Raw genomic sequence first — 12853 nt, 5'->3', positions numbered from 1 at the left:
AGGGAAAGACAGTAAACCGGGACATTTGAGTATTATGGAAGAAAGCAGACACAGCATGGTGTGTGCCATACAGTTGATGCCTCAGTAAATGGGTGTTCCCTCGGCCTTTCCTCTTTTTAAACAAGTTTACCCATTCTTCCTTCACCACACAGAGGCCTGGTCATAATGAGGATGTAATCACAGGTGATCTAATCTTTATGTTAAGAACTCAAATTCTCACAAATACCTTCTGAGGGAGGTACAGTTATTCTGTTTTACATATGAGGAAATTGAGGTACAGAGAGATGAAGCGAATTCCCAAGGTTGCAAGGCAGTAAGTGCCTAGCGGGGATTCCGTACCAGGCCAGCTGGCTTTGGAGCCCACAGCGTTGTCCTCTCTAGGAAACACAGGCCTACACCTGACTTCCCTGTTCCCAGCCTGACTGCAGAGACACCACATGCAGCCCATGGGAAGGTGGAGGCATCCTGACTCTGCTCTGGGCCAGCCCATGGAAAGATCTGGCACCTGGTCCAGTAAACGTGTGTAACGGAGCAGGATCCTAAGGTGTCTTCCTGGGACAGACCACACCATGTCCTCCACCTGCCTCTGGTTTGTAGAAAAACTTTAGCCTCCTAGGCCTTCCCCGAGTTCCAAAGAATAAACTTAATCAGAGAAGTGAGAAAATGCAGAAGCAAAGGAAAAGAGTCAAGCAAGACAAAATAATCATAGTTTAGCCGTTAAACAAAATCAGGGATCTTTAGTTCCTCCTCAAGGGCTATAGATAATATTCTGAGCCATATCCTTTGAGTTATTTTGCAGATACTGAAACCCCAGCAGCTGGAAGCTGCCCACTAGCACATAGACCCCAGACCAGTTGAACCAGAAGGTTGATGATGTTGACTCCAGATTACCTCACCACCAACCGATCAGAAGAATGTCCATGAGCTGATCGTGTACCCCACAACCCCCTCCCCTCACCCTGTCTTTAAAAACATTTCCCTGAAAGCCATCAGGGAGTTTCCGGTCTTTTGAGCACTAGCTGCCTGTACTCCTTGCTTGGCGCCCTGCAATAAACGCTGCACTTTCCTTTACCACAACCTGGTGTCAGACTGGTTTCATTGCCCATGGATGAGCAGACCCAAGTTTGGTTCAGTAACACGAGGACAGTAATAGTTTCTGACTTTTGGGATCCTGGAGCATGAAGTCACCTGCAGGCTGCAGGACTCTTGGTTAATGTGGGTGCTATTGACCAGAAGCCCTCGCATGCACTCCACTTCTCCCTGTACCCCCTCGGCAGCCTGGTCTGGCCTGAGACCCTCTCCTATATCACAGGGCTCTCCACTCTCCTTTGCAGGTGGTCTCCTGTCGCATCGATCACCTCCTGCCTCTTACCTGGGGGGCTGTAGCTTTCTCCATGTTTCAGAGATTTCTGGTAACCAGAATTTTGACATAGTTCCTCCTTGGCTTCTCTCTTTGGTGATCTATCCCACTGACTATGCCCTAAATAACCCGCCACCCCACTGTTCTCTGCTCCCCATCTCAGTGAACAGTGCCTCTATCTTCCCAGCTCAGCCAGGAACCTGGAGTCATCCTCCCTCCTCCAGCCTCCCCTTCAGTGAGGGGAAAGATCTCCCTCTTCCACATCCCTGGAAACCACTTCTTATTCTCCATCTCTGCTGCCCACACTCTGGTCCCAGCTCCTGGCACTGCTCCCTGTGTCAGTGACCACTGGGTTGTCTGCACTCCTCCCCACCTGCTCCTTCCCAGTCTGTTTTCTGCAAGGTCCCCAGAACATCTTTAGGGATACAGGCTGTTCAGGGCACTCTTGTGTTTGAAGTCCCCACCTCCAACCCCAGGCCTCCCTTCCATCCTCTGGTCCAGGAGCACCCACTTGGTCTGGACCTGCCCACCTCTGCAGCTGGGACACCAGCACCAGGTCCCTAAGCACATTCCTGAGTGTAGAGCCCACAGGTCCCTCAACTCATGCCAGGAGAAGGGAGGGTTTCAACTCCCTTTATAAACAAGGGGACCTCTGAGAACATTCTGTCTCAGGCTTCAGTTTGATGCAATCACCCATGAGTCAACCATTTTGTTATACCTAGGGCTGCACAGCATGTGGCAGGAAGCCCTCCCTGGTCCTTCTTGGTGGAATAGCCCCTCCTCTGACTCCTCCAAACCCATTCCCACTCCCCTTACAGCACGAGCCTTTGCCTGCTGTCCCCATGATGTGACTTCCCCTTAGCTCTGCAGGGAGCACTGTTGGCTTTTGGCTGTGGGGATGGCTGCTTCTCGCTCACCCTTGTTCCCTGTAGACAGGGCTGCCAGATTTGGCAAACAAATTCCTGGGACCTACCCAAAATTCCTGGGACATGCTTATGCTAAAAAATGATTCATTATCTGGAATTCATATTTATCTGGGTGTCCTGTATGTTATTAGCAGCTCCACCTGCACAATGCACTCAGGTGGGGGTCCAGGGCTCAAGGGATAGGGGGTCTTCGGCAGTGGCCTGAGGACTTGCAGAGGCACGGAATCTTTGGCAGCCTCCCACTTAGCCCCTTCATTCACTCACCCAGCATTTGTTGAGGGCACTTTGGGCCAAGGCCCGTGCCAGGCACTGGGGCGAACCCTCAGGGGTTTCCTGGTGTGTGAGAGACACAGAAACATAGAGAGTTGATAACTATACAGTGTGGGAAGTGGTGGAGGGAGGGAGGGGTGGGTGTGGGGGACCAGAAATGGTCTGGGGGAGTCAGGAAAGCTCCACCACGGATGGACCTCTGGGCAGAGTCCTGAGGATGTGCCTGGGTTTGTGCTTATTACCAGCTGTGGCTCAACAAGGACTAGCTGGAGAAATGCCTAATACTAAAGAGTGTCTGGGCCCTAGGGGTGTAGAGTATAAGAGTCTTCAAGCCCTGAAGCTGGGTGGTGGCAGCTGCAGGGGTGCAGATTCCCTGCGGCCTGAGCCAAATCGGAAACCCCGTGGTCTTCTGTCTGCCTGTGCATCCGAATCCTGAAGGGGGGTTCGTTAAACACACTGATTCTTTGGGTAAGGGCCAGGAATAGGCATTTCTAACAAGCTCCCTTGGTGATGCTGGTCACAGTCTGAGAAATGCTGCTGTAGGGTCAGGGCCCCTTCCCCTGCCTGGTTTCCTCCAAGCCTTCAAACAGCCCCATTACCATCACCCCATCGGGCAGTGGGGGAAATGGACACGTGTGTTTGCTCAGCACACCACGGAGCAGAGGCCGGGCCCTTGTCCCATACTCTTTTACCCTACGCCCACCAGACCCACCTTCCCAACCCCCAGCCCACCCCACCCCCACCCTGCTCGGGTCCCTTAACATCTGTGAAGGAAATGTACCTGTTGATCAAAGCCACGAATGGTTCATAGCAGCCTCTGTGGGAGACTGATGGAGAGGCAGGGGCCCAGAGAGGGGAAGACAGCACCATCTCTCCCGCCCCGCCCTGCCCAGGTACACAACGAATGCTCAGCTCCTGGTACAACCAGAGGCTGCAGCTGTAGTAGCTGCTGAGAAGCCACCCATCTCCAGAAGGCTGTGTGCGCCCACGTGTGCACATATGGGCGAGTTAGCAATGCGGGCGTGTGTAGGAGCACTTTGTCATCTGTACTCTGCGTCTTCACGGAAAATCACCATCAGGAATGGCATGTGGTCTCTCGTACTGGATTCTCCCAAGTGGCCAAAGCGTTTTTGTGTCTGTAGATGTTGCCACCTCGGGGCCACCTCGTTCCCACCTCATTCCTTGGGGATAGGTGGCAGATAGTCCACTTTGGGGTGCAGCTCTCTAGGAAAAAGGAGGTCACTGACGTCACCCACTTGTCATCCAAGCCCCTTGCACAGGTGCCCCTCTGCCTCTTCATTAACTGAGACGATATATGCAGAGGGCTTAGAAGAGTGCCAGGCACGCAGTAGGTGGCATTCAAGTGCTACCCAGTGTTAGGATTGCCTCCCCCGCCCCCAGCACCCTGCACAGCCTAACAGGTGCTGGTGAAGAGCGAGCCTCCCAGGCTCCAGCCACCCGTGTCCCGTCGGTTCCGTGAAAAGGACACACTCTCCCACCTCTGGGTCTTCTCACTCACGTTGTGCACAAGTAACGTTCGCTCCGTTCACTCCTGCTTGTCCCTCAGCTCTTGGCTTCAATGCCACCACCCCAGAGCTCCCTCTGGAGCCCAACCCTAACCCCACACCTATTCTCTTCCCTACTTTTGTTTTTAACGTTTCGCTAAAAAAGTCAACTTTCTAGTTTGAAACAATTTTAGACATACAGAAAAGTTGTAATGACAGTGCAGAGAGCTCCTGCGACATAAACATCTTACACAGCCATGGTATATTTCTGAAAACTAAGGAGTGAACCTTTTTACTGTATAGACTCATTTGGATTTCACTTTTTCCACTAATGTCCCTTTTCTTCTCCAGGATCCCATCCAAGAAACCACATTACACTTAGTTTCCAGGTCTCCTTAGTTTTACCTGGCCTGTGACAGTTTCTCAGGAATCTTAATTTGTCCCAGCTGCCATAACAAAATACCACAGGCTGAGTGGCTTGTACATGGTGGAAAATCTACTCTTTACAGTTTTGAAGGCTGGACATCCAGGCTGGAGATCCGGGAGCCAGCATGGCCAGGTGAGGGCTGTCTTCTGCTTGTGTCCGCACATGGGAAGGGGCGAGAGGGAGCTCTGGGGTCTCTTTTTTTGTTTGTTTGTTTTAATTTTTTGTTTTCTTATTAGTCATCCATTTTATACACATCAGTGTATACATGTCAATCCCAATCTCCCAATTCATCACACCACCCCCCCTGTGGGGGTTTTTTTTTTTTTTTTTTTTTTTTTTTTTTTTTTTGCGGTACGCGGGCCTCTCACTGTTGTGGGCTCTCCCGCTGTGGAGCACAGGCTCCGGACATGCAGGCTCAGTGACCATGGCTCACGGGTCCAGCCGCTCCACGGCATGTGGGATCTTCCCGGACTGGGGCACAAACCCATGTCCCCTGCATCGGCAGGCAGACTCTCAACCACTGCACCACCAGGGAAGCCCATCTGGGGTCTCTTTTAACGGCACTAATCCCTTTCATGAAGGCTCCATCCTCATGACCTAGTCACCCCCACCTGACACCACCTTCTAATACCATCACACTGGGGGTGAGGATTTCAACATGTGAATTTTGAGGGAACACAAACCTTCAGTTCATAGCATCAGGCTTTCCTTGTTTTGCATAATCTTGGCACTTTTGAAGAGTACTGCTGGTCAGGTATTTTGTTGAATGTCCCGCAGTTGGGGTCTGTATGCTGTTTTCTCATGATCAGAGTGAGGTTATGTGTTTGGGGGAAGATCCCACGGAGGCAATGCTCCCTTCTCATCACCCCATATCAGAAGAAACAAGATGATAACACAACATACCACTGGGGAAGTTGACCTTGACCACACAGTCAAGGTACTTTACCCAAGGTCGTGGCTGTCAGGTCTCTCCACCTAGCAGTACTATTCTTTACTTCCTGCTCTAATTGTCAAACTCACACTCCATAGCATTTGCCATCAACTGACATGTGATGTATTTTACTTTTCTTTTTTATTCTTTGTTATTTTTTTTGTTATGGTCACTCCATACTAGAATACAGCTCCTCCAGAGCAGAGATCTTTGTTGTTTTCTTCATTTATCTCTATCACCTGGAGCAGTGCCAGGGGATATTCAATAAACATCTGTGGACAAAAGAATTACCCTCATCAGAGTTTGTAATTCTGCTTGTTTGTTTGTATACCTGGTTAGTGCCTAAGCCCGTATCTGCTGGGCTCAACATTACACCCTTTTACTAGCTCCTTGCCTGAGTCCCTGTAGGCACCCCATGAGCAATGGCCTTTGGATGAAAGAGCTAAATAAACAAGGGTAGTCTGGGCAAGGCTGTTTAATGGGGCATGAAGTGCTTCCTCTGGAGACCAAGTTCATTCTTTTTGGCATGGGTTTCTGCAGGGAGAGGAGGGGGAAGGAGTCCTGGGCCCTAGCACTGTTCCTCCACTTTCTGGCAGCAGTGGAGTCCACATGGGTAGGGCCTCAGAGTGCAGGTGGTCAGAGAGGGAAATGAAAGTGGGTTCCTAAGAACACGAATGAACTTGGCAACAGCTGCTAAGAAACTCAAAGTTGGGGTGACTGCTATGGGTTGAATTGCATCCCCCTAAATTCATATGTTGAAGTCCTAACCCCCAGTACCACAGAACGTGACTGGATTTGGAGATGGCATCTTTAAAGAGATGATTAAGTTAAAATTAGGGTGGGCCCCAATCCAATATGACTGCTGGAGATTGGGAGATGATAAGATTTGGACACAGACATACACACACACAGGGAAGCCCATGTGAGGACACAGAGAGAAGACGGTCGTCTACAAACACAAAAGAGAGCCCTCAGAAGGAACCAGCCCTGATGACACCTTGATCTCAGACTTCCAGCCTCCAGGACTGTAAGATAATACATTTATGTTGTTAAGCCACTCCGTCTGTGGGACTTTGTTATGGCACCCCTAGTAAATGAATACGGCGGCTAGGAAAGGGGGTCCTGAGGGGGACAGCCATGCCTATAATGAGGGCTCTGACAGACCTGGTACTTTATCTCACCTGATGAATGAGGTCTATCCCAGGGAGGGGCAGGTGGGGCTGATGGAGAGGCAGGTATGGATGGGAGTGAGCGCCCCCTAGGGGGATGGGTGAAGCATCTATGGTATGCACAGATGGGAGAGTGAGGGGCAGGAAGAGGTCCAGGGCATGGTTTAGGTGTGGCGTGGATGGCCAAACTACCCTGAAATCAGGAGGAGACAGAAGAGACGAAACCTGGGCCTCATGTTCAGAGTCCTTGTCACTGGACCGCAAGCACTGTCCTCTCTTTCCTCCTTGCTCTCCTTCCCACTCCCTGCCCTGGTCCAGGTTGAAGTCTCCACAGTTTCCCATCCACACTGCCGCTCACTCAGCCTCATGCTCTCTCCATCTGTTCCCTTGGCCTGGAAGTCCCCGCTCTGTTCCCAAGTCTGCTGTCTGTGAAGCCCTACATGCTCTTCAAGGTCAGCTCAGTGTCACCTCTTCAGCAGAACCTTCCCTGAGCCCTCAGAAGTTAACTCTCTTTCTCTCTCTCTGAGTTGCTCTATCAGTTTGTTCAGCCCAGGATCGTGTGACAATTGACTTACATGACCTGCCGTGACTCCCAGCTCGGAGCTTCCTTCCATGACACCCCAAATCGGCCGCCCTGAGCCCGGCCCGATCCCCACACGGGAGCTGTTTTGTGACTGTTTGCTGAGTGAACTTTAGACAGTGCTGGACCTTGGCCTTACACACATGGCACAGCCAGGACCTCCCCCTGACCTTGGACTGGCTGAGTAAACTCTGAGAAAAATATTTGCCAAAAAAAGACCAGGTGTTGCGAAAGGAAAAGGCACACAGGAGCGGGTCTGGCTCCATGAGGAGGCCCCATCCTCCAGAGCTTCCCAAGCCCAAAGCAAAAACGCCGACAAGGCGTCTGGCTCTGGTTGCAGCCATCTACCCTGCCGCCGGCCGACACCTGTGCCATCTGGGTCCCCGGGCCTGGGCCTTACACTGTCACCAGAAGTGGGGCTCTGGGAAGGCACTTATGTTGCCCTCTGTGAAATGAGGATGCTGAGATAGACCTTACAGGGTTGTTGAAGGATTAATGACATCACAGATGCAAAGTATCCCCACACCTGGCATATAGTAGGTGCTCAGTACTTTGAGGGATGGTCAAAGCTTGGGGTTCTGACGCCGTTAGTTCTAAGGGGCACCCACACAGTCCAGTCTCTGGGGTCAGAGCACTGGGCGCAGGCTCGTGGAAAGCAAGCTTTGGGCATGTAAGGTGGGGCGACAGGCACTCAGGGGTCAGACTTGGGGGCAGCTAATTAGGGGAAAGTCTGAGACTGAGTGAAGGACTCATTCACTCATTCATTCATTGATTCTTGAAAGGGTCCAATCCCCTTTATTTGATAGACAAGGAAGCATGGTGGGTTTCGTGAAGGAAGAGAGTGAGCCTACCTGGATGACAAGGGAGCTGGTGCCCTGATGCACTTGGCCTGGGCTTCTGTCTCTGGCTCATGTCTCCTCTGCGGCAGAGCCCGGGGCTGAGAGGGTGGTCCGGGGGCCACACTCCTGGGGTCAAATCCTGCCTCCACCACCAAGGAGCTGTGTGACTGGGTATATTACCTGTTCTCTACAAGCCTCACCTTCCCTATCTGTAAAGTGGGGATAATAGGAGTGCCTGCCTGGTACAGGATATTGTGAGGGGTAAGTGCAACCATCCAGTTTAAGCGCCTAGCATCAGTCCTGGAACATAAGCTGTTAATGTTGCTGTTCCCAGACCTACTTCCAGAAGGACCATGACACCCAGTGTTTGCAAAATGCTTTATTGTTATTGCTGACACTAAAATCCACAGTTAGTCATCAGGGTCTTCAACTGATACTCTAGTATTTGCAACAGGCCTCCATTCTCCCACCCCCAGCCAAGCCCACGAGGTTGTAAATGTACCCACAGGACGTTACAAACCTGGGATGGCTGTGTCCACCCTGCCGTCCACCTGCTTTCCTTAAAAGATGGGTGGCACTTGGATGCATTGAAATCAACTGATTTGTGGGGAACATTCTACACTTTTTATATGATTTCAAGGATCCTCCAGTCCTTGACCTGACCCTTCATCGTATACGTGGGGAAACCGAAGTCCAGAGAGTGACAGTATTACCCAATGTCACACAGCTGGGACAGAAGCCCCACTTCATACCCCCATTCCAGTGTCCTTTCCAAACCATGGCAAACTGGTAGCTGGTATTGCAGACAGGTGGGGAACTAGGCTTGGGAATATGCTTCCTCGTGGAAATATCTACTGGAACAATCCTCCTGGATTGGATTCTGAGCTTCTCTCTGCCACTGGCATGCTGTGTGGCCTCTCTGGATCTCAGTGCTAATCTCCATTGATGAAAGGTGAGAGCAAAACCAAATGTTCTCCAAAGCACCCGTCTTGCAATCGTGTGAAAGAAGCAATCATCAGTATTTCAATGTTATTGTTATTATTATTATTTGTGGAAGCCTCATTAGTCAATTAAACCTGTATATATCACCAGCTCCCAACAGATACATGGCCATAGTGCACCCTCATCTTCCACTGTGGAAGCCCGTGCCTTTCAGGAGAAATCCCCATCTCAAGGGCGAGTCACTTTGCCGAGGAAAAGGATGTGTTTGCTGTTCTCCACAATGAGCATCAGAAAGGGCCTGTTGAATACTATCTTTTGAGAGCTCATCCGGGCAGATCTGAACATGAAGATAGTCCCCGTGGCTGCAGCCGCTTGGGTTCCCGACTCGTCCACCTCCACCACGGCTTTGTGAACCATCTGCAGGGGAGACATCAGGCGTCACCGAGCCACCAGGGGCTGGGAGATGCCATCAGGGGGAAACGGACAAGCTTCTGCCAGCAGCATCACTGTCAAAGTTTCTGTGCTCCTGAGCCATGAAGCAGATAGGAGATGATGTGATTGAACAACTACTGCGCACCACGGCTTACAGGTGAGCGCATGCGTGTCTTTCGTTGAATTCTCACTGCATCTAGCAGCAAGGGTGTGACTCTCCAAGTTTATAGAGAGAAAGGAGGCTCAGAGAGGTCAAGTAATTGCTGGGGGGTTCACACAGCTGGTGAGTGAAGGAGCTAGCATCCAATTCTTAGTTTCGATTGCTTCAGACAAGACACCTTCCCCCCAAGGCATGGTGCTGGATAGGGTTTCCCATTGTTCAGAGGATAAGATGCAAAGTGAAACCTTTGCTTCCTGAGGGAAAAGAGGAGAGAGAGAGAGAGAGAGAGAGAGAGAGAGAGAGAGAGAGAGAGAAAGGATTTGGAATGAGGAATGGGATGGAATAGGATGGAATAGGATAGGATAGGATAGGATAGGATAGGATAGGATAGGATAAGATAGGATAGGATAGGATAAGATAAGATAAGATAGGATAAGATAGGATAGGATAGGAATTTCTGAAAGCAGGTGCTCAGGAGCTTCTGGGCTCACCTCAGACACCTGGATGCTGGAATGGTTGGAGATACCGGTCAGGTCAGCATGGGAGGTGAAGACATCTCTGATTCCCAGCTTGGGGAGGACTTTCTCCAGCTGATAGGAGCCCTCAATGGAGAACTTGGGTAGGTAAAGCTCAAGCTGCCTGGAAAGACAAGACCTTTCTTGGACTCTCCCAGAGCACTGGCTCACTGAGCTCACATTCCTGCCATCTCCTGTTGGTTTCATAATGCTCCTCCAGCACCTTGCCTACAGTGGAACCCATCCTGCCCTAGACTTGGACCTGGGCTGCCCCCAGAGGTCATTGCCCACTCGGATGGCCCCGCCAGAAAACCCAGCTCCCAGCCCCGGTCCCTCTAGCTGGGTCAGGCCAGGGGGCTGGGACTTCACATGATGCCTCTGGGCTGGGAGGTGGCTCCCAGGCCAGGTGAGTTCTCCCACCACTGCGGTGTGGCCCTGCAGGTGTGCAGCAGCAGGCTGGCCCTGGAATAGTGTGAAGAATACCTCTTCATGGACAACTTGAGCCACTTCCTCAGTGTTTTCTCTTTCAGGCCATTTTCCACCTGTCCCATCCCGCCCTCGCTGGGGAGGATGAAGAGGGCAGTGGCGTTCCCTTGGTAGGGGACCCCTACCACCCTGCAGGAGAGGTTTCGGTCCAGAAGGTAGTAAAACTGATCGTCTCGTTTCATCATGGGTACCCGCACCACCGTCTCCGAGGTCACGTGGAAGTCCTGCTCGTGGGTGTTTTTGCGGTTGAAGCTTGTCTCCCACTTAGCTGAAGATTAAAATGGAAAAGGAATTAAACATTCTCAGCTGCCAATGAAAAGTGTGCAGACACTAAACCTACCAAACAGACAGCATCCTCTCTGGAGCAGTCTTATTGGCAGAAGTGACTGCCAAACCTCTTGAATATAAAGACAAGCCCCTTCCTAATTCGGGGGACAGGCTTGAACTTTTTGTGGGGCTTTATTTCCACATTTGCAAAACCAGGAGGTTGGTTTTCGTGTCTTCAGAGACCCTTCACCCCTAATGTCATTTGTCTGAATCTCTGATGTTGCTACTCAAGGTCAAACATCCCAGTGAAGAGGGTAACTGATACGTATGGCTGACAAAGCTACACTATATCTGGGTGAGTTATTCTCTTTTTCAGTCTTTTCCCAATACTGGATCTCAATCTGGGTTTGGGAGAAAGGTTGGTAAGGTTCCTGCAAAAACATGATTTTTCCTGCTGGGAAGTCTGTGATTATGCTTCTTGCTTTGTCTGCTTGGGACGTTTTGTTCAAAGTGGGACAAGTAATTGTTTCCATTTTCTTACTAGTTATCAAATATAGATCCCGCCCGCATGCCCCACTTAGATTATTTCACAGCTGTCCTCTGCAGCCTAGCCCTGGACCAGGGGACAAGAAATCTTAGAGTCCCAGCCTGATACTCACCATCTGTGACCACGGGAAGAGGGGGGCTTGGTTAACAGTTTAACTATTTTCCTCTTTTCTTTTCTCTCCCTGCCCCTCCCCCATCCCCAGCAGGCCCCACGCAGGGTGCTCAGGGGCTCAGTATCTAGAAGGAGAAGCAGGTGTGCAAGCTGAGATGAGCAGGGATGTTTACGAGAAATGCCAGGGAGATAAAGATGGGGGGGGGTCAGCTCTTGGGGAGGGGGGAGACGACTGTTCAGGGGAACAGGCTCTTGTCCCAGGATTTCTCGGCTGAGGAAACAGCCCCTAGGAGGATATGGGTACCAGGGAGCATCTGGGAAATGCCCTCTGAGGCCCTTCTAAGGCCCACGGTCCTGCCCTGAGTAGCCATACTGTCAGTTTCTTTGGCATCGTGCCCTTGAAAAACTCATGCTTCAGAGCCTCTGTGAAAGCTGTTGCTTTAAGTGCCCCCAGGGGCACAGACAGGAACCAGCTCTTCCCCAGTGGAGGAAACAGCATCCGGGGTCTTTCACTCCACCTTATGCAGTAAGAAGGCACTGTCTCACCCAGCTGCTGTTGGCTGCACTCTATCAACAGGGATCAGAAAAGAATAAATCCACTCCCACTCTTCCATGTGTGCGGGAATTGGTTTGGTTTTGTTTTTTGTTTTTTGACAAAAGCATCTTAAAAGAGAAAGTTCAGGGCCTTACCTTTAAAGAAAATGTAATTCACTATGACCATGACCTCGGTGCCGTCCAGGCCCTTAACCAAGTCCACAATCTTGCCTTTCGTTTGCTTTGCCACGTAATCATTGATCTGCTTCTGGGCCCCTTCAGGGTCCTCAAAGTCGGTGGGGAAAGTGTCTGCCAGGTACAGCGTCCTCATGGCGCCCAGGAAGGCCTCCTCCATGGGCACCGTGGGCTTGGTGAACAGGGCGTTGCCGAGGCTCAGCTGGAGGCCGTCTCTGGGCCGCTCGAGCTCCCGCAGCAGCAGCTGGGAGGTGCTGTGGAGCTCCTCGTCCCGGCCCTCCTGGGGGCTGAGGCCCAGGCCCGCCAGGACCTGCGCCTTCGTGTTGCACCGCGTCCCCAGGGAGAGCATGGCCAGGCTCACGGAGATGCTCAGAGGGGAGAAGAAAATGCTCCGGCCGGGGGCAGCTGCGGCCAAGGCCCTGTAGAGCTCGAAGACAAAGTCCCGGCTGCCAGGGGCCACTGTGGCAACTGCGGGCGGCGGCTCCTGAACTCTCTTCTTCTGGGGGCGGCGCAGGGCGGCCATCCGCGGGCTCAGGAGTACCAGGCACAGGAGTAAACGGAGCCGCATCGTGGCTGCCCAGGCCTGGAAGGGAGGGTGGGAAGGTCACAAAGCAAAGCTGCCATGCCGGGAGGCGGCACCATCAACCAGCAGCCTCA

General features: G+C 51.7%; 1 protein-coding gene across 1 annotated transcript; it reads right to left on the bottom strand.

The window, feature by feature from the left end:
• Nucleotides 1-9177: 9177 nt before the first annotated feature.
• Nucleotides 9178-12764, bottom strand: SERPINA5 (serpin family A member 5). The gene is made up of 4 exons (XM_007447318.1): nucleotides 12158-12764; nucleotides 10540-10810; nucleotides 10033-10180; nucleotides 9178-9366 (listed from the first exon to the last, which is right to left on the bottom strand). Exons 1-4 carry the CDS (start codon nucleotides 12762-12764, stop codon nucleotides 9178-9180), a joined length of 1215 nt encoding a protein of 404 aa, XP_007447380.1.
• Nucleotides 12765-12853: the final 89 nt, after the last annotated feature.

Source organism: Lipotes vexillifer, unplaced genomic scaffold (genome assembly GCF_000442215.2).
Source record: "Lipotes vexillifer unplaced genomic scaffold, Lipotes_vexillifer_v1.1 scaffold1017, whole genome shotgun sequence".
In the NCBI taxonomy this organism is placed as follows: Eukaryota; Metazoa; Chordata; class Mammalia; order Artiodactyla; family Lipotidae; genus Lipotes; species Lipotes vexillifer.
Note: the sequence above shows the minus strand (reverse complement) of the source record. Positions and strands in the feature narration are given on the sequence as shown.